General features: G+C 41.9%; 1 protein-coding gene across 1 annotated transcript in view; it reads right to left on the bottom strand.

Annotated features, from left to right (window-relative positions):
• Positions 1 to 21,092, bottom strand: part of PLEKHH1 (pleckstrin homology, MyTH4 and FERM domain containing H1) — a 53,210-nt gene that overhangs the window by 28,108 nt on the left and 4,010 nt on the right. Inside the window, exons 2-7 of the mRNA XM_074868076.1 lie at positions 19,782 to 19,957; positions 13,986 to 14,048; positions 10,838 to 10,987; positions 7,096 to 7,179; positions 5,458 to 5,539; positions 1,980 to 2,986 (exon numbers count right to left, since the gene is read on the bottom strand). Of these exons, the coding sequence (XP_074724177.1) occupies positions 1,980 to 2,986; positions 5,458 to 5,539; positions 7,096 to 7,179; positions 10,838 to 10,987; positions 13,986 to 14,048; positions 19,782 to 19,922 (1,527 nt within the window). The 5' untranslated portion in view covers positions 19,923 to 19,957. The remainder of the gene's footprint in view (positions 1 to 1,979; positions 2,987 to 5,457; positions 5,540 to 7,095; positions 7,180 to 10,837; positions 10,988 to 13,985; positions 14,049 to 19,781; positions 19,958 to 21,092) is intronic.

The following is a 21,092-nucleotide window of genomic DNA, read 5'->3' as shown; positions in this document are numbered from 1 at the left end:
ACTCTCTGATAAGGGAATGAAAGAAATGCCTGGAATGATCTCAATAAGCCTATGTCTCAGTTATAACAACATATGGAGCTTTCAGTTCAAAGGATCTCCAAGTGCTTCACAAATTGATAAAAATTCCAAGGGGGGAACCCAAGCCTGTAACTAAATGCAATGTTATGACTAAGACATCAACCAGTCTAAAATGCATAAAAATCAAAGCTAGGAATCCTCTTGCTGCTCCTTAAAGCATACAGCCAATCACTATCAGATAACATGCAAAATACATAAACATGAAAGTGCCCAAGGCTGCAAAGTACACCAAAAAAATAAATGACAGAATTAGTATTTTTTGTACGTATATGCATTGTGATTTAGTCTCTAATGAAATATGTGCATTTTTTTTCCCATGCACTTCCTACTCAGGGCACATAAATGACATTTCTTACTGATTAAGCAGCTATTTAATATTCTGTTCATGCTTTAGTGTTTGATATTAAGTTTGCCCTACTGGGATACACTTACTTGACTCTGGTCTGAAGACAAAATAATGGATTTTACATGTGGGGTTTCTGACGATAATACTGCAATGCTTCATAAACATTAATTTTAAAATTTACAAAAACCCTAGGAGAGTCAATGATGGCTGCTATCACTAGTTTCCAGAAGAGGAACTGAGACATAGGTTCTCTGAAACTTCCAATATCTTTGGAGTACCTATTTCAAGATGTCCGAGAGCTGACTTTTTGAGAGTTTAGCATCATATAACATTGTTTGTAATATAAACAACTGAACACAGTTGCAGCAGAGAAGAACTCAGTGCTTCTCTAATCAAATTTACTTGCCAAATTCAAGTTACTCATTCAGAAGGTGTGTGTGGAGCTGATGATCAATCACCTGTGACAAATTTAGCCTAGGGGACTAGAAGAACCTTACATGGGAAGTCTAGGTCAGAAAAAGGAATAGTAGCCAATCTCTGAGACTTATTTCCCTTCTTCCAAGTGAGTACACTGTTCATGACGCCTTTTCAACTTCTGCAGCAAATAAAACAGACATCTTGAAAACTGCAGTTTCTTTTACTATGCTATTCAGCTTCATCCCCAGCACAGTTCCATATTGTGGACTGAATGAAAAGAGATTCCTTTGGAAAAACAGCTGTGATTATATTGGGGTTTAAATTGGTATCATAAAGGACACAGCCAAAGATCACATATATTCTTAAATTTTCATAGAAAAAAAAAACCAAAACTTGAGGATTAACAATAAGTGCTTGACTTTGCACCTTCAATAAACCACTTGTTTGCCTATGCCTTTAAAAAGGCAAATTGAAAATAAGGGAATGATCTCTTTTTGATACTACATTGATTTCCATCAAGTTTGTCAGTTAGATTGACACATTAGCAAACAATCTACCCATCTGAACTAACAAGTAATGGAAAGTGACAACAACAAACTTCTCTCTCACATGAAGCAAGCAGTAGGACACGCATATTCACTTTACCAATGGTTTTCACAAAATCTTCCTGTTAGCAGAAGTATACCATGAGATAGGAATGGCAAGATCTAATCCACATATCTATTCTAAGTTTCAGAGTCAGAAAAAGCTATGAATACGTCTGGTCTGGTCCATTCACTTGCATTTATAATTCACTTTTCTATTTTAAACACAAGACAACAGAACTAAGGATTAACTTTTGATGACCCATAAGATAAACCACAATGCAGCATCTCTCAACTTTCATTTTTATTCCTATGTTTCTTGAGTACTACTTTCTTCCATGGATTTATTTTTTCCTTATAAAGAGAAAAGAAGAAAAAATTGTCGGTGGAACCAGCATGCCTCACGGTCTGGAACTGTCAGGCTAGGTGATTCAGAAATGTGACTGATGTCCACAGGAACAATTGCCTGAGCGCTAGAGGTGTTGTAGCCTAACTACTGTGCAATACTCAAAGATAAGTAGCACTTCTCAGACTATTGTCCTTGCATTTCTTACCCAGGATGGGAATCTGTGCAGCGGTGGTGTGGGAGGTTTACCTCCTGGGTCAAGTACGCCAGCCTCAGAACTCACAGCTTCCCTTTGCCCCGTAGGTAAGTGGTTGATTTCCTCACATGCTCCAGCTTCTTCCCTCATGGGGCCACGTTCTGTCTCCATCTTCTCCCCATCATCATCATCAATGTCTGTCTCCTTCACTTGCCCATGGCAGACTGGAGAGACCGTTATGGGCTGGAAGGTACTAGCCTCTAAGCTCATCACACGATGGAAAGAATTAGCCCCTGGCTGTGGTTGGCTGTAATGTCTCTTGGCTAGCTGGATACTGTCTCTTGGTGTATCGGGAGTTCGTATTTTTGGAAAGGTCATACTACTGCCAAGGCTGCGTTCCCTCCCTGGGCAGAAGGAATGTGCTGTAACAGCTGATGGTGGCACAACCAGGGGTGGCTCAGCAGTTTGGAGATGGCCCTCAAGCATGCTCATTATTTCTCCTGAGGAAGAGGAGTCCAGCCGGTGGGAGCGGAACCTGGCACTCAGATCATCAGAGAAGCGGGTGCCATCCAAAGCCACTTGCTGCAAGGTGCTCACAGTGCTATGATTTCCTTCCAAAGATGACTGGAAAGTCAAAGTCTCAAGGATTCTTGTGGCCTCAGCTGGAGAGTCCAACGATGTAGGATCAGAGCGCCCTAAGCTGTGTTCAGAACTTACAGCTGGGAATACATCTTTTTCTGTGGAGAGATTCCAGCTTGATGGGTCAGACATGAGCTTCAGCGTGCTCTGAGAAAGCAGAGATTCATCCTCTCCATCGTCAGTAAAGGTGTCATTGGCAAAGACTATGTTTGCTGTAGAGAGGACAGGTTTGGTGGGTCCTGTCTGACACAGCTGTCTGAAACCAGGTGCAAGGAGCACAGATTTCTGGTCTATCTTCTCAGCAAGAGAGGCCTGTGATGCTCTGGGCTTCAGAGAATTACAGCTCCAAAAAGATTCAAGGGGAGGAATGCTGGTCATATCTACAACAGAGGAGAACATATGGTCAGGGCATTCAAATGCTCTACTGTCTAAAATGTTACCTGCTAGTGTAAGGTGTTCTTCAGTAGCACCCTGGCCTGGTTAGAACTATACAGAATGGAAGGAGATGGCTGGGCACAGTTATAACAGAAGTGCTATATATTTATGGTTAGGAATAGTACAGAAAAGATTAATAGGAAATGATTAATTGCTGTTTCTTACAAAAGTGAAGGGGTGCCTAATAAAATTTCAGGCAGTGCGTTTGAAATTTGCAGAAGGAAGAGGGTTTTTTCAGACGAAAAAAGAAATAAAATGCTGTGGTGTCCAAAAGATAGGTCAAAAAAAAAAGTAATTTATCAGTGATACAAATAACAGTTTAGACAGAAGTTCTGGCCTAGGAACTTCCTAAAATACTGACAGCAGAAGCTGGAAGGATACATGGAGAGAAGGACAGCTCTACTTGCAATATTTTCTACTCTGTCCCGAAACATCCACAGTCAACCAGGAGACAGGATACTGGCCTAGGCAAGCTTTCAGTTTAACTCCATATAGCAGTTTTACCTATTCACAATTACGTCTCTTCTCTTAGAAGAGCCATGAGAAGGATGTCCACCTATCCACACAATACTTTACCAAAACCCATCTAAGTGGCCAGAACACTGCCTAGCGTGGCTTTTGCCTTCCATGGACCTACAGTGATTTAAGCCATCAAATAAGCTGGTATGGTTCCTCCCATTCTCAGGGGCTAGATGATGCTTATTTAGTACCTACACTCTACAACTCTTAGTCTTTAAATCTAGTAATTATGGAAAGGAAGAAAGTTTATCTCAGTTCTACAGATTCTGCTGAATATCAGCTTTAGGGTAGGAGAAAATGTGGATAAAACTTAAGAGTGGCAGAGGATATTACTTCACTTTATGATTTTGATTGACCTTGGCATTTATATATTGCCTAACTGAAAAGAACCAAGTCATAAGATGCTTTGGAAATTGCATAAATATGGGTGAGTGTGACTTTGCACAGCTATTGCTGAAAATGCTGCCTGAACATCAGACTTTACAGGCATTGCTAACCACTAATGGGATTTAGAAGGAAGTAGAAAAAAACTGAAGACACAAAGTAACAGAGGGAAGGGCAAACAGCAGAATAAATCGCTGTTGATTGTGGAGATGATGAAATCTACTCTGGGAAACACAGCTGAGAGACAACCACGAGAGCCTGACCCTGGCACTTGAGTCACAAGGAACTGAATGTTAACAAATCTATCCCTAACACGTAATGCTAGCACATGCAAATCCTGGCACACATTTTCCCCTGCCCAAGGTAAATCTTTAGTGTAGACTGAAGAGAGGCCATTCATTTTAAATATTACTGGTATTTTTGCAGCTTCCTAAATGTGACGGAAGATGAAGCAGAGGAAGCTGTTACTATTAGCATGGCAAGGAAGAAGAGATTTGTCTCTGCAGAGGCCTCTGAATTCAGCCTGGCACATTGCAACTAGTGAGGAATAAGAGGAGATGGCAGAGCTGTTTACTGCCCAGAGAGTTGGTATTCAGGGAACACTTAATACCAGATTATTAACGCAGCTTACCAGCCATTCTCTTTTTGCAAACAGCCAGAGCCAGAGGGGATGAGAAAAACTCAGTCATAAAGCATTTAGCTAGAAACATGGTGGGATTTAGAAGGAATTTTGCCCCATTCCCTTGCTGTGGAGTGACAGGAATGCCAGAAAGGCTTCTGCAGGAAAGAAATGCCCCCTGCCTGGATGCCCAGTGCAGTTCTGAAAACTAGCTCATCTTACTGTAACCAAACCAAGCTCATTAAAAAAAAAAACAGGGAGAAAATGGTTAAGAGAAAATTTCCTCTTCAGTATGTGTTGCGATGAAAGGTGCTGATTTCAAGCCCTGGAGACCAAAGTTCTCCATCTATCCTCCAAACAAGAACCACAGACACACGAGCACCATAAGCAGTTTTCTCCAACCCAACCTGATAGCACAGGGAACCCAGATTCTAAAGGCAGACCAGACAGCTGCTGCCTTGGCCCATTCAGTCCTCAGTTACTCAGCTCACATGCCAGCAGAGGTTCTGTGGGGATGAGGATAATTCACACGTGGAGTTAAAGTGAAATACCTCAGGGACTTCAACCCTGCACCACTGAAGTGAATGGAGAGTTTTGCTGTGTATTTCAATGAGTGCTTCTAATTCAGGAGCCATTATTTTAATGGCAAAAGCAGACTCTAAAAAAAAAAGCCATCTGTGTTCAACTGCTGGTGGGAAACCAATCAGGAGTTTTTTAGGCAGGTAAGCAATGTTATTCCCATCTTAAACATGGACCCACTGAGAAACAAAGCAATTCTACTGCTTGCTCACTGTCACAAGTGCTAATTTCTGACAAAGTTAAGAATACAACCCAGGAATGCTGACTTCCACTCATGGTGGTTACTAGGCTACAATGCCAGGTGAACACATTTACCTTGCAATGTATCCTGAAGGGCTTCAATTTGCTCCGTCAGCCTCTGATTACAGTTTTTCAGGTGGTAATTTTCTAGCTCAAGCTATGAAACAACAATAATAAAAACTGAAAAATAATGCAAAACTGTGTGTGCGTGTGTTCCACTATACAGAATATGTCTTCATCTTTATCACATTCAAGTGTCTTAACAGGAAAAGGAATAAAGGATGGTTGAGTCTACCAGTCACCCTGAAATCTACTCAGCAGCTCCACTGGACAACCCACTTAAACACTTTGCTGTGCTTTCTCAAATAGCCTCTGTATACACTATTTGCACTTCTCAAATACGTCTTTTAATTTCTTTCCCTGCTACTGTTTATCATTTACTCCTGTTCCAGAAATAACTGTCATGAAAGAGACAATCAAAAAACTATTACCCAGGAAGAGCGTTTTCCCTTCTCACCTTGTATGCGGTAAAAGGAGATCCTCTGGATCCAGGGAACCAAAGGAAAAAAACCAAACAACCCAAAAAACATTAAGGGTGCATTTACATTTGCAATTAGCACACAAGTGATTCTTTGCAAATTTGCCTTACGTCTTTGCTTGAAGTGTCTCAGCATGCATTCTTAAACGCAGTAGTGGTGCACCAAAAGAGGCTTCCCTCTTGATGGAATTAAAAGTTGAAATTGCACTCATGGTGCTGTCTGGAGCAACCCATTTGCAACAGAGATGCAAAGTCCTTCACCTGGCAGTGGTTCAGTTGTGCACCTAGAATCAGCATCTGGCACGAACTTCATGGCCAGTAAAGAAACAATGTAAATGTATGGTCCTGGATTCACAGCGGGTCACCAAGTCAACCCCTGTGCTTCCTCTGTGCTGCACCAGTCAGTAATGTAAATGCACCTTATCTCATATAGGAAAATGAAACAGAAGCACAGCAGCTCAGTGAATTATCTAGGCAATCTAATAACATTACAAAGTCACATCATAACACAATTAGTGCCCACAAAGACTGCTTCTTTCAACTCCAACAAATTCCCTTTCTGGCATAAACTGGGAAATCTATGGCTTTAACTTGGAATGAAAGGGAAAGACCATAGCCCCACTCCTAGTTGTAAACTATTACTGCATCTTTAAAACTGCGTGCTGACCCATGGCTATAGTTTTTCTAGAGGGTATTGAATTAGGCCCAGATAGAGGCATAAGTCCACAGAACGGACAGAAGGGAGAGATTAGACATGTGAAAGTGCTGGAGAGTAGGAAAACAGTATTAGTCAGAGATGGCAAATTAAGGAAGAGCAAAGGACACATGCTTGTGTCACAGCTGCTTTGTCAGAGACAGAAACTGCACTCAGAGAAAAAAGGGAGAGGCAGAGGAAAGCTATGTGAAAGCCACTTGTGACTAGTAAATCTTCAGAGACTGCTTTCAGGCATTACTGACTTCACTGTCCTTCACAGTTTGCCCAAAGCAGTAAATAGCCCTCAGTAAGAGGGATGACCCTAGCTCTGCAACTGAGTGTGCGTAGGGCCAAACAAGCAGAAAGCCTGTGTGGCAGACTGACTGTCCTCAGACTACTGTCCTACATAGGAGCCCACTGGCAGTGCAGCCATTGTACCTAATCATAGGCCTTGAAACCTGGCAGCAAGTCAAAGACTCACCTCTCTCAGCTTAAATGTTACCCACTCTTTGATCTTGGCAGCTTTCTCTTGAACAATTTTGGCTTCCTCAGTCCTCAACTGTTTCTGTGCCAAAAAAAGATTAGATGCATTAGGAGTGTACAACTAACTGTTCTCAGTAAGTTACTGCATCAGGAGTGACTTAAACACTGAAGCTCCCATTCCAGATGTAAGATTTAAGACTATTTGGATATTATTATGTAGCTGGCCTCTGAAAAAAACAAGCTCTAAGTTGTCTTACATGGTTCCTGGAGTCAAATTCAGAGCGTTGTTTGATGAGTTTGTTGTGGAATAGCAAAATCCAGCTCAGGTAACGATTGCCCACCTACCACAGTTTCTTTTGAGTACAGTCTCCAACTTTTTCTATTTTAGATGGGTTTATAATGTTGTTGTTTGCTGTTGAGCATCTGTAGTGTTCCCCCAGCCTACACAGATACACATTGTTGGCTGAAGTTGGTCAGAATTAAGCAATGCCTGTAAATGATTTATAAAACACTGTAATAATTTCCAAGCAAAAGGGATTCAACTGCTGCAAGCATAGGTGTAGAGTATAGACTTTAAAGGTGTGTGAGATGGAAACTAATACAACAATGTATTTAACACACACAATATTCTCATTGAGAAAGTAAATTAAAAAAAAAGAAAAAAAAGAACAGACTCAGGATAAAAAAAGCTCCAAAACTTGACCTTGAAACACTAAGACCTGCTAGAAGGTTTTGAGGTGGTGTAAGTGGTTATATGTTTATATACCTATTAAACCAGGTTCTAGTCTACACAAAGGTGTTATAGGAATACTGTTGATTTGCACAGTGAATCTTTTTCCCCAAGTATCTGCTTGGGCAATATTGCTACAACATCATATTTGTAGCTGTGTCTTCTCAGCTGCATTTTTTTTCCTTTTCAAGGAATTTTCTTTGGAAAATGCTGGATTGATACTACAATCACCTGAAGCCTTCTGTTCATCTCCTGCATGGCTTCATCATAAGCAATGTCACTGAAAGGTCTCCTATCTACATAATGACTTAAACAACTACAAGGAGAAATCAGTTCCACGAGCACGGAAGAGAGAATATATTCAGCCCTGGTTTCTCTAAATAAATGGACAAAGGTAATACCATCTGGTAGCAGTTGGTAGTTTCCCTGCTAGATTCATTTTTTTTTTCCTGATGTGAACAAGTACTAGTAATAACACAGTCGAGGCAATCCCAAGCACAAGCTGGGCAAAGAGTGGATTGAGAGCAGCCCTGTGGAGAAGGACTTGGGGGTATCAGTGGATGGAAAACTGACTATGAGCCAGCAATGCCCAGAAAGCCAACCACATCCTGGGCTGCATCAAGAGAAGTGCAGCCAGCAGGTCAAGGGAGGGGATTCTCCCCCTCTACTCCGCTCTCATGAGACCCCACCTGCAGTCCCATGTCCAGCTCTGGGGCCCACAACATGAGAAGGACATGGACCTGCAGGTCCAGAGGAGGCCACGAAGATGATCAGGGGGCTGGAGCACCTCCCCTGTGAGGACAGGCTGAGAGAGTTGGGGTTGTTCAGCCTGGAGAGGAAAAGGCTCTGGGGAGACCTTATAGCGGCCTTCCAGTACTTAAAGGGGCTACAGGAAAGCTGGGGAGGGACTCTTGATCAGGAGGTGTAGGGATAAGATGAGGGGTGATGGCTTTAAACTGAAAGAGGGCAGATTCAGATTAGATACAAGAAATTCTTTACTGTGAGGGTGGTGAGGCACTGAAACAGGTTGCCCAGAGAAGCTGTGGCTGCCCCCTCCCTGGCAGTGTTCAAGGCCAGGTTGGATGGGGCTTTGAGCAACCTGGTCTGGTGGAAGGTGTCCCTGCCCATGGCAGCAGGGTTGGAACCTGAAGGTCCCCTTCCAACCCAAACCATTCTGTGACTCTGTGAATTATGGTAATAAAAATGTCAGTGCTTGTCCCCACCCCCCCATTTTAAGTTTTTCTTAATTAATATTCTGTAAATACACAGTAGACTGCAGGAAATTTTCAACATCCTCACACTGCTTTTAATCACCACATGCTATTCATCACCACAACTGCACATTTAAAAGCTCTTATTCAAATACGTTTGCTGACTTTAAAATAGACCTTGACAACATTATGGGTAGCAGTAACATTTGTAGTTGAGCATAAAGAAATAAAAGTAATCAAATCTGATGCTTCAAGAGAAGGATTTATTTAGTTTTTCTCCTTGAGTATGGCTGTTTGTCTTCCTAATCATCAGGTACCAGCCTTTGCTGGAGTCAGAATATTAGACATGCCTATTGTTCTGAAATGATCTGGAACATGTAGTATATCTACCATAATCCCCTGAATACCCATCACATGGGTAATGCCTTTGAATCCCTAATGACCTCAACTTGTCTCAGGGTCGGGGACCAAGAGGTAAAGATTCAGAATATTGCTACACTACACAGTGAAGTGCAATGCCAAGATTTTATTTAGGGTCCTAAAGTAGACTAGTGACAACAGGGTTGTCACAGAGCTTAGTAAGCCCTGCCTCAAAGCAGAACCAATTCACTTGGGCACAGCACCTGTAGATGCAGTTATTGTGCTTTAAGATCCAGAAGCAGTGAGACATTCTTTGTGCCCCATGCTATTGTGCCGTCCAGATGTGACCTCAGTGTTCTCTTATTAACCCTCTGAATTCCACAGCTCTCCCTATCCCAGTGCAAACAAATAGGATGCCTTATGGGGACCCTTAATGACCTTCCAGTGTTGCCACTGTTCCATCCCATTCTGAAACTAAACCAGTGACCCTGATAAAGAGTGTTTCTTGTCTGAAATTGTCAAGCTTCAGCTTTAATTTCTAGAATCTTGTTTTGCCTTCTGTTGCTAGAATAAAATGGTTTCTACTAACAGAACATTTTTCCCACTTGTAATGGTTGGTTTTAATCAAATCACACCTCACGTTTTTGGATAAATCAGAATTTCTTCCATCTTTGATTGCAAGAGCTGCTTCCAGACATTGACCATTATTGTAGCTCCTTCCAAACACCTTCTTTTGCCTCCAAAATGCAGAAACTTGATCTACATTCTGCCTGGGCAAACTGGCCTGGGGAAGTGATCTGAAACCCAGAGTACTACAAAGACCTGATGCCTGACCTCCACATTACACTTGGTCTGAGTAAGTTCAAACAGTTTATCAATCTATTTTGCCCTTGAAATAGGTGACAGTTAGTTAAATGTAAAATCTAACAAAAATGGCAAAGTATTTTTTTTTGTGAAAAATTCTAATGAGCTATTTCCATTTAAAAGTAATTTACTTAGCAACATATAAGAATACTTGATTCCTCATGTCATAAAGACCACAGCACAAGGCTTTTACTTAGAGCCGAAATACAAGCCCTGCTGTAGATGTAGCTCCTTCCTTCCACCAACTGAGAATGGAAGAGACTACGAACCATCCATACTGGGAAACAGCTACTCTTTTATAAATGAGGACATCTGACAAGATATGAACTATGCTAAAGGATTGCTGAAGACTGGGAAAAGGCCCTTCCCAAGAAGCAGCATATGCCAAATCAGAGATGGGCTACATCTGACTTGATCAGGGCATCATCTTGATCAGGGCATCACCTTACAGCTGATCTGAAAACAACTAAGAGGCTAATAGGTAATGGAGACATAATCTCTACCTTTGAAACACACATTACAGAGTCCCTCCAACTCATGAAAGCTGCACATCTCCCTCTAGAAAATACCTTTACCTGTTTTGCTAGCTGTGTCTCTAATCTGTTGATAAGATCCTCCTTTCCTTGCACTGTGCCCATCAGCTCCTGGTATTTCCTGTGCAGAGTACTGTCTGATTCACCAGTCTTCACATTGGCTAGTCTTATCTTCTCTTCCATAACTCTGACCTGTAACGACAATCAGAGGAAGATTAAAAAAACAATGCAAATGAAGGAGCTGCTTGCTTAGTGGTAATAACTGAGTGTATTTGTGGGTTTCATATTTTTGAGTCGTGAAAGAAAGAAAAAAACCAAAACCTTCAGGTCACACTTAGTTTATATCCACATTTGTGAAAAGAACGTTGTCCATTCAGTTGTAATGCCAAAACAGTAACAGATGCAAACTGAACCATGAACAAATCATTGTGGACTGTGAAATATTTGCACACTATCAGTCAAAGAGACCATACAGGCATTATAGTCTACACAGACATATGGGCAAGGTACACCACATTTTCCTCTTTTGCAATATCGTGGTGAGCTTTTTACCTCATTCACTACCAAGGTATATACCACAAAACCCTGGCCATTTGCTTCGCATCAAGATTTCTATAGGGAAATCTACTACAGAGTTCCTTCCTCCTCCTATCCCCAGCTCAGACATGTTTTGGCAGCTTCTGGCTCTCTGACAAGTGTTTTCTCCAGACCTGCTAAGGAGTTACCATGTTCGATATTTCAGAAGCTTTGCCTATCTTTGAGCTCCTGCCAGTGCCAACACTTGCTCATCTCAGCCAGAGAAGCACCAGTGTAATGCTCCTTCACTACAGACAAAGTTTCAATGTACTAAAATCTAGCTGCTGCTGAAGCCTTTCAGGTTTTTAGCAAATTTCTAAAACTTCTCTGCTCTCTTCAAAACCTATGTCTCTCAATATGCCAGTCTGTTTTATCATTACCTCATCCTTTTGCAATGGATTATAAGACTTCATTTCTAAAGGTAAATGGAATTGCATCAACTTAACTCAAACCTGCTAATTGCAGCATTTGATGATGGGAAAATATCCAGTTCCAACACATCCCAGAGACACTAAATCTGCAAAGGAACCAGCTCCAGATACCATTAATTTGGCATGAGTTTGGAACCAGGAAGGCAGAATGCAGGCACTGATCTGAGCACTTCACAGAGTCTGTGCAAGAGAGTTACTCATGCTCTGTTGAACAGTCTACACTTCATATACTTGCAGAAGCTGTGTTTTGTCCTCCTGTCTGCCTGAATTAGGCAGAGAAGCAAGCTGCCTCTTCCTCATACTGAATCAGAAAGGTAGGCGCCCAACATCCGAGCCAGAAAACTAAGCCTGCTGAGTCGGATGTGTTTTCATTAGAGTTTAGAGTGACTATAGTAAAAAGAAATGGCCCCTCCTTTCTGTCTGATGCCCAAATGCTGACTCTGTGTTAGAGGCTCAGAGAGGGGACTGCAAACATGTGATTTCCTTAATTGAGGTTGGCAGCTATAGGGAGCCCATTGAATTAACAAATCCAACCCCCCCAGACTCCTGGAGAGAAAGATAACAAGGGATTTTGCACTTGATGCAGAGCCCTCTCATTTGTCAGCTGCTTCTCATTCATGGTGAATATACTTGTTAGTAGAAAGGAATGGTCCTATTCCTATGCTGTCACTTCTTCAGGCTGTTAGGCAACAATAAAGTACTTCTCTAGGAACACTTATGTCTGGATGTGGATAAGGTTTGCTGGAAAGACAAACTTTGAGGGTTGCTAGTCTGCACGACCTGCTGGTAGCAGGATAGTGAAGGCAACCCTCATTTCTCCTACACTTTCCCAGACAAGTTCTCCCTTTCTGACCCATTCTCTGACCTGGATTTAACTTGCTCTCCATATGCTTCCTTGCTGTCATTGCATCTTACCATATCACGGACACACTACTCCGGTCATTGAGGTGTCTGCCAGTATGAAACCTCTTTCATTGGCCTGTGGCAATAACTATATTTCCTGATGGTGTTGTCACAGTGACAATGTTACCTTTGCCTGTCTTTGTTGGGTGTGGACTTCCTGAAACTACTCTCAAGAACAACTCTTGTTCTTGGTTGGCAGTTGCTGATCTACTGTAGAGGCCAACAGCACAGCGACTAGACATAGCATCTTTCCTATATTTAAGCTGGTCAGAAAAAAGTCTTGATCTCAATATCAAACTGGTGTGGAATAGTACGTTCTGCAGAGTAGCTTACCAGGTACTTCAAGTTCTTGATTCCTAGACAATGTTTCCCAGTACTTCTAACACTGTCTATTCAGTCCTTCACTACTGAGGTCAGCTTTGACAGCCATTCTTGGCCATCTTGCACAGCTTTTAGTTCTGCACTTTAATCTCTAAGCACTCAGTCCTGTAGCTCTTGTCCAGCTGGAGAGAGCTGGTTCACTTCAAACCTTCCCTTCCACAGTGGTCTGCAGTGATGCAGGAGGTCAGAGCCTCTGGCCCTACCTGGTTCTTTTGTTTTTATAACACTCCTCACAGTGCAGACTGTATGACAGTCCACTTCCCAAAGGTCCATCACTCTTTATAGCCTGTTCACAAGCTGAAGTCTCCCTCTCCCCTTCTCCATTATCCAAGAAGCATAGGACTAACTTAGACAATATACTTAATTTTTAGATGGTTACAGTAATATGCAATGAATCCAGCTCTTACTGCTTTTCTCCATGGGCTCCTGAGCCAGAGCAGTAATTACTAAAAAGAAAGTCCAAAACAACTGATAGATTTTGCAGACACACCCTTACTTCTTTCACAGAACCTTCTCCACTTGTAGACAAGTCCTTACCAGTACTCTTAAGTATTTGTTTTCTGAGGACCTGGCATGCAGCTCTATCTCTGCGCTTTAATCCTGAGGTACAACATCCCCTTCCTTTTCTGTAACCAAGCACGCCTATCATAGATGAGGGGGTAAAGGCTGTGAAGCTGAGAGGCAGACAAGGTGCTGGTTTTCACTTAGGGTTGAACCTGTTTAGGCACCTGTTCATTGCCAGGCTCAGAGACTGGGAAGTAGACCAGAAAAATCCACTCAGCACTGTAAATCAGTGTTTCCCTAGCAGAGCACAGCACTGCAGAGTGCCATCTGTATGCTAGACTGGAGGGAATTTACTGCTGGGCTTGTACCAGAGCAACCATAAGAGAATCTCTTACCTGTTTCTCTGCATCCTCAGCTCTTTGCTCTGCTTCTATCACTCTCTGTTCCAATTCTTGCATCTTCAGAGCCAGAAGAGAAAGAGGGGAGAGGGGGAAAGAAAGAAAAGAAAAGAAATTAACATCACCTGGAAATTCACCTGTTTTACTCAGGAATCTTCCATTTTGTGTGCAGATCTACAGACCTTTGGCATCTTTTGGGTTAACTGGACAGCTTTGACCAAGAAAACAAAAAGCCTTTGACCTTTTCCAGTCTTCTGCCCTACTTCAAATTTACCGGAACTGCTTTCTCATTAGTGAGCTTTATCATTCATTACACAGGTCAAGGGAATAGTCCCAAAGTCTTGACACCGTCTCTACAATTTACACACCATGGGCTGTCCCTGCAAGAAGCCCATCTACAGCATGCCATTCTTCCTTAGTTTTATTTGAGCTAGGATTCATTCACAATGGTAAATAAAAATGAATACATCTTGGAAAGCTCACAGCAGGTTCTCTACAATGCCACATTATAACAAAAGAATACTTTGCTTTGGTTTCAAAAGCAGCACAGGCTCATAACTGACAAGATTAACAATGATCTTAATTTTCCTATGCTTCTTTTCATTTTGAAGAGCTTTGCAAACTGACAGTTCTGTGATTCTTTATCTGAGCATTGCTGCTATTGAAGTCAAAGGACACCAAATAGAATTTTATTCTAAATGTATATACATCACTTCATTCTCAGTGAAATGCAGATGTACCTAACAACTTACCACTCGAGCCCAGACTTTTTTTTTTTTTTTTTAAATCGCAACTAAGGATCTCATTCAGTGCTTGCAAGGCCATCTTCCTCTGCCTGCCCTGCTTCAATGGGTCTCAGATTTAAGATGAAGTCAGATTTAACATGAAGTCACTGAGACTTTTCATCCACTAAGCTGCAGAGTTTCATCCACTAAGCTGCAAAATTTGAGAAATGCTTCACAGAATTTCCAGCATTTATTTGTTTTACTAATGAAGGAATGTTTTACTAATGAAGGAATGACACAGAAGCAGCTTCAGAACATTAAAAGACTCGTGCTTCAAGCAGAAAATCTATAAGGGGAACTGAACTCCTTTTCTCTCCAGTGCATTTTATGATTCTTCATAAAGCACCAGAGCCAAGTATTCAGGTTGGTCACTATGAGGAGCAAACCAATACTTCTGAAAATGGGATTTACTCCTCTTGGGTTGATCACCCAGAATGGACATGACAGCACTCCTGTGTTTTCCCTTCCTTCAGACGGCAATAAGACAACTGCCCTTTTCATACATACATGTTGATCATAACAGCAGACTGCCACCTATTAACAGACATATCAGAAAGGTACATATATGTAGACACCTCAATAGTCATATAACTAAAAAAGCCATGCCATAACAAATTCAAAACATGAAGATCTGAAAGTGCCACATTTAGCATGATACCAATCAGGACTGCTCCACTGAAAAAGCAAACAAGGACATCACAGTCTATGGAGCTTAATATCCAAATCAGGAAGACATCCATGGGAGAGGAACAGAGAGATGCCACAGAAGACTGCACAGAGAGTCAAAGCTGCTCCAACTAAAGACCCAGTCTCCAAGTCTTGGTAGAGACTGAGCTCAAGGTAGTCTAACACTGACAGCAGTGATCTGTGTTACAACATGAGCCTGTGTCCATTAGGAACAGTCATCAACCCGTGCATTTATCTGTTAGTCTCCGGGTAGTCATCACCACAGACAAGTAGCAGCAAAATATACTGGTGAAAGACAGATGCTAACTGGAGACATAATACACCTTGTGAAACAAAGACTGACTCTGAAGCTACTGTCATAAACAATGGCCTCTGCTAGTTTTCTGATAAATTGACAGGGTCTGCATTTGCAGCACAGATTTTAGATGAATCTCTAGGCCTTTTCCCAAAGGCTGTCCTCTTCGACTAATAATTCAATCCTCCACAAGGTGAGCGATCCCTATGAAAGACTCAAATTATTTTAAGAAGATAGTACCATTCTGACTGAAAAACTCTTTGTTGTCCCAGTCTCATGACAGTTTGCTTTGCATTGCTAGCAGTCCTGGATCCTGATCAGGACAGAGAATGCATGTTGGGACCATTCCTGATCACTAAAGAGTTATGAAACTTCTTGTGCAAGCAGGGTGACCCGGCTAAATTCCAGTCAAATCAATTACTTTTGTCACCCTAATTCCCTCCATAGCCTTAAATGAACTTGTACTTTTCTTTACTTCCTGTAGTACATTGTTGGGTTGTCCTACTATGAACTGTTAAATAACTTCTGTGTTTCTCATGTACACAAAATGATTACTTCACCCATCCCCGGTGTCAGCTGTCTCACTGAAGCACATTCAGATTTAATACATCCATGCTTGTAAGGCTCTTTCAAATCCCTCAATGAATTAATAATAATGCTTACTATTTATGTGGGTCCTTTCATTCAAAATGCTTTATAATTTGACAAATGCTACTAAGCAACTTGACCCAGGTCACAAAAAAAAACACCCTTAGTGACCAAGCCAAATTCAAGTAACTCTTCTCCCAAACATTAGCCCAGACAACTTGCATGGAGAGAAGCAGGCCCAGTTGTATAGCCATGCTTGCATGAGACAAAAGAAGCTTTTTCCAGATGTTCATTGTTTATTGAAGTATGACAGAAGCAGGTTAAAAGCTACCCAGATGGCCCTTCTAAAAGCTGCAGAAGATCCTCCTATCAACCATTCACACAGGCTTTCCCTCTCCCAATGGCTCAGAACACACTCAATAAAATTAAGTGAAAAAAGTTCCTGCATGCCTCAGCCTCGTTTTCCTCCTGCTGCTCTCTTCCAGAGCTCCCTCCTAACCAGGTCATCTTGCTGCCAAGACAACAGCCTACTATGTCACCAAGAGGAGTATCCCTTTCTTTGTGTGTGTACAAGAAAGTCAGAGTGGAAACAACTGCCTGTTTCCAAAGAGACCAGATCCCTGCTGATGTCCACAACAAGGCAGGACCCAGGGGTCTCATGCCCTGCAGGGCTCCAGCACGATGGCAGAACTTTGACTGGGAGGCCAGGACCTGGGCTCCCTCTGGCATGTTGACCCACAGCCAGGCTCTGCACAGCTTGGGCAGCACTGTTCCATAGCTGAGACCCGGCTACCAACATGGAGGTTCACAACATGTGAACTAGGGCACTGGCAGTTAAACTGCTGGGTTTTAAATTCCTGATGTTCTGAACAGCGATCTAGATTATTCAATCTAAGCGGATTTTTAAAATCTGAAGTATTTAAACTGTTAGCGCACATTGTACTACCAGTGCCAGGCATGAGTGGTTGGGGTACTTTTGTGAGTTAAAATAGTAAAATCTGCCTTAAAATCATAAGATTAGTTATAAAGACTAATTTAAAATGTGGGGCATCAGTTTTCCAAGCCTTTTAATCAGTAGCTTCCAGACTCCTGAGACGACGTAGCTCAGCGTTAACATCGTTCTTGACTTTCACTTGCAAAGCCACTTTGTTTTTTTTACATTTTCCTGTTGCTGTAAACCATATCAGAGGATCTCAGGGGCAATGGTCATCACAGGCTGGCCACACAGCTTCAAACTGTGCCCACTTCACATTTTTCAAGATCTTCTGCCTGCCCCTCCTCCACCAAGCCTTTTTGAAAATTTGAAAACTCTTTCAAATAAGTCTGAATCTCTTCATTCTCACAGATAGAACCGTAAGAGAAAAAATTTTTTAAAATCACAGTTGCTATAAAATCTATGATAAAAATCTCTGAAGCTGGCATCACTATGCATAAAGCATGTGCCTCCTTCAGTTCTGCATCACTGCCCACGTGCGGGGGAGAAGGATACAGCGTGGACAGGAGCCTCCGCTGCTGTGACTGCTGGGGAACCCTGTGGCAATCAAGGAGGAGGGAAGGAGGGTCTCTGAGCAAGTCGTTGCGGAGCAGCCAGGAACCCGAGGCTCAGAACACTTCCAACACCAGTGCTCAGCACCTGCTCTGGTGTCTCGAGTCCACCTGTGTCAGGAGAGCCTGCCAGAGCTGCCCCACAGTCCCCGAGGCTCTCCCCTTCCCACATGACATTCAGAGAGGGGAACCGCAAACCTGCTAGCTCTGACCCTTCAAGTAAGCCTACAACAGCACTGTACAAGTAGTTACAGAGTAACCTGATCACTGAACCAAGCTGCTCCTTAATCTTAACAAAGGGAACATCTCTTTGACTGAAAGGCTGGATTAATGGCACTCAGGCCCCTTCCTTGAGGAGCCCCCTGAAGCAGATGAAAACTTCATTCTCTGCCACGGCCCACAAACCTCCCCAACGGGATAGTTAAAAGATCTCTGGCAAGTCTGTTCTCCAGAAAGAAAGTCTGATAGGTGGGTTTCTTTGTTTTGCATAGGGGTAGTCAGGAAATTTCTCAAAGCAGAAATTAATTAATCACAAGGCCCCAGATTCCATAATGCAGCAGAGTATTGCACATGAGTACCAGTTGTCTTTACCAGACCTGTGCCACATCTATACATGACTTTTTTAAATGTGCCTTTATCTAAGTAGACTTTACAACTACTTTCAATGTTTTCCAAGGTAAGTAATCGCTAAGGTCCATCTCAGAAGCTACCTTGAAAAGATGAAAAAGGTGCTTAGAACTGCATAATTTCTTAAAAATGAAGGGTGGAAATGAATGCCTCATGCACTACACAGCATTAGCGGAAACACAATTACAGTGAAAGCAAGGATGAGAATTGCTTCACTCTGAAGTAGCTGTCATTTGGATGTTTTCACATCCAAAACCAACAAACAAGAATATACACATAAAAGTTAGATAATACAAAATGGAACAAAAGTGAGTTTAGAACATATCTGTCATCAGGTACATCTTAAAAGCATTTGGAGTAAACTGCAGTCAGTTGTAAAGATTTCAGCTTCATTAGCAAACTGTGAGTGAAAGAAACTGTTCTCACTTTCCAATAGTAATTGAGTATCTGAGCAATCTCGGACTGGACTGTGGTAATGCAAGCCACACTTTGAAACAAAGAAGGAAACCCACAGCAACCTATAAACTTGGATTTTATGCAAATTAGGTTAGTGAAAAAGCTTTAATTCAAATTGAAAAATAACTCAATTTAAGGTAAAGAAAAAACACAGAAATCCACACCATGATGGAAACAAAAAAAACCCAAACCAAAACCCTCAAATCTTTGCCAGTCCTCTGCCCTAGGATGCAAACAAGTTCACTTAATGCACTTGAAAGAGATTAGTAGATGTCTCTAAAACCACAGATGTCATGCAAGTTTCTAACATCCACATCTTAAAAGTATCTTGGTGCTGCTCTGCAGTATCCCCAGAACGTTTTGACTGGACATGCAATGTTATTCTAACGCTATGGCAGTACATGTATCCCTGTCCAGTCTTTTAACATCACAGCATAACTTGCACTCCCGTAAACCTTTCTGTTGCCAGCCAAGTCCTGATCCTGCTGTTCTTATCAAAAATATCCATCTTTCCTCTGCAGCTGCCTCAGTCACTTTAGATATCCAGAATCTTGCTGGTAGTGTTTTCCAGCAGAGTCCAAATACCTGGTGATTTTCCTGTAAAGAAGGCCAAATTCTTATTTTCACTAATGCCACTTTACACCACCGACAAGCACATCTCTGTATCTCAAGTGATGAGCAGCATGCAATGACATACTGTAATCAAGGAAGAGATCCTTTCTGCAAGTAACAGTTTCATTGGATAGCTCAGCATTTAGGGATTTTTTTGCTTTCATGACGTAACTCAGTGCAGAGTAGAAGCAGCCTTACCTTCTCAGCTAACAGCTCTCGGATCTTGCTTGCCTGCAAGCGGAATTTGAAGAGCTGGGACTCCAATGCAAGGCATCGCTTTTGCCAGTCCATACAACTGCCATTCTCCACTGTGAGTTCTGCCATCGTGAAGTTAATCATCCATTTGGGATGTCATCTAAGGTGCTCTAAAAATCCTACAGAAGAGAATGGGAAAAAAAAATATGCATTTTAGACAGGCAATCTTTTCACCCCTTGTGCCTAGTCTTCCCTGGCCCATCTTACAGGACTGGTAACAAAGGCCATTTCTTCTCCAAGCAGAAGACAAAATGATACTACCCCAAGTTATTGATACTGCCCTCTGCCAGAAGTCACTTTTAATGGATAACAGATAAATATTCAAATAAACTTTTACCTTTAGAGCGAGTAAATAATTTACTAACACATCATACTGTATATTCCACAAGCAGTCTTATAGTCATCCTTACAGCCTTGCTCAGCATCTACCTATAGACTAGGAGTATTTTTAGTCCTGCCTCCTTTGTACCAGTATGGCTGTAAACTCTCAAGTCGCTAAAACTTCTCAAATGTAATGGAAGTCACACACCCATTATTAATTTGGGGCACCAGTGCCTTTTTCTCATACAAACTGTGTTAAGAGGATGCAATGTATGAAGCAACAGTGTTCCCAATCCCTAATTACTTGATACAGTCTCTCCACAATAGGAGTGGAAAAGTAGCTGTACCACAGTATCTAAACAATGTCTCTGTTAAAACACAAAGAGATCCCAGCCAGGAATAAGCCAGGGCTGAAGACAAAACATGCAGGTCTCCTGAAGTCCTTGTAGACATCAAGAGATATACACAAATCCACAAAGTGGAAAAAGCTGTGGTTTTTGAAGTTGTTTTATTTTCCTACTCAGTAACTGTTTAGACATTTCGGATACTTTGTGCTCATTGTAAAAGATATGGAAAATGTAGGTAATAAGTGTCCTTAATCAAATTCTGGCATTTGTGAACGCTCACAAAAAGGTTTCTAATATCAACTCAGTGTGTGCAGTCCAGCAGCCAGCTGTATTACCCTACAATAACAAATGTTTACAATGCCAGAATAATTATTAGTTCATCAGCTTCATCAAAACACTGAAATCCACACTTAAAGGAACTTCTCACCTGCTCACAGGCAAACTTGGTCCTTTCCTGAACTGGGACCAAAGTAACAGATCAAGACTTGGGAGAGAGCAGTGAAGTCACTCAGCCTCATTGCCTTTACATCTGCCTTTGCAGGGTGGGAAAGCTTAAGATATCCCTCTAGTTGTATCCACTTGCCAG

This window comes from Strix uralensis, chromosome 4 (genome assembly GCF_047716275.1).
Source record: "Strix uralensis isolate ZFMK-TIS-50842 chromosome 4, bStrUra1, whole genome shotgun sequence".
Classification (NCBI taxonomy): domain Eukaryota; kingdom Metazoa; phylum Chordata; class Aves; order Strigiformes; family Strigidae; genus Strix; species Strix uralensis.
This window is presented reverse-complemented; position numbering and strand designations above follow the sequence as displayed.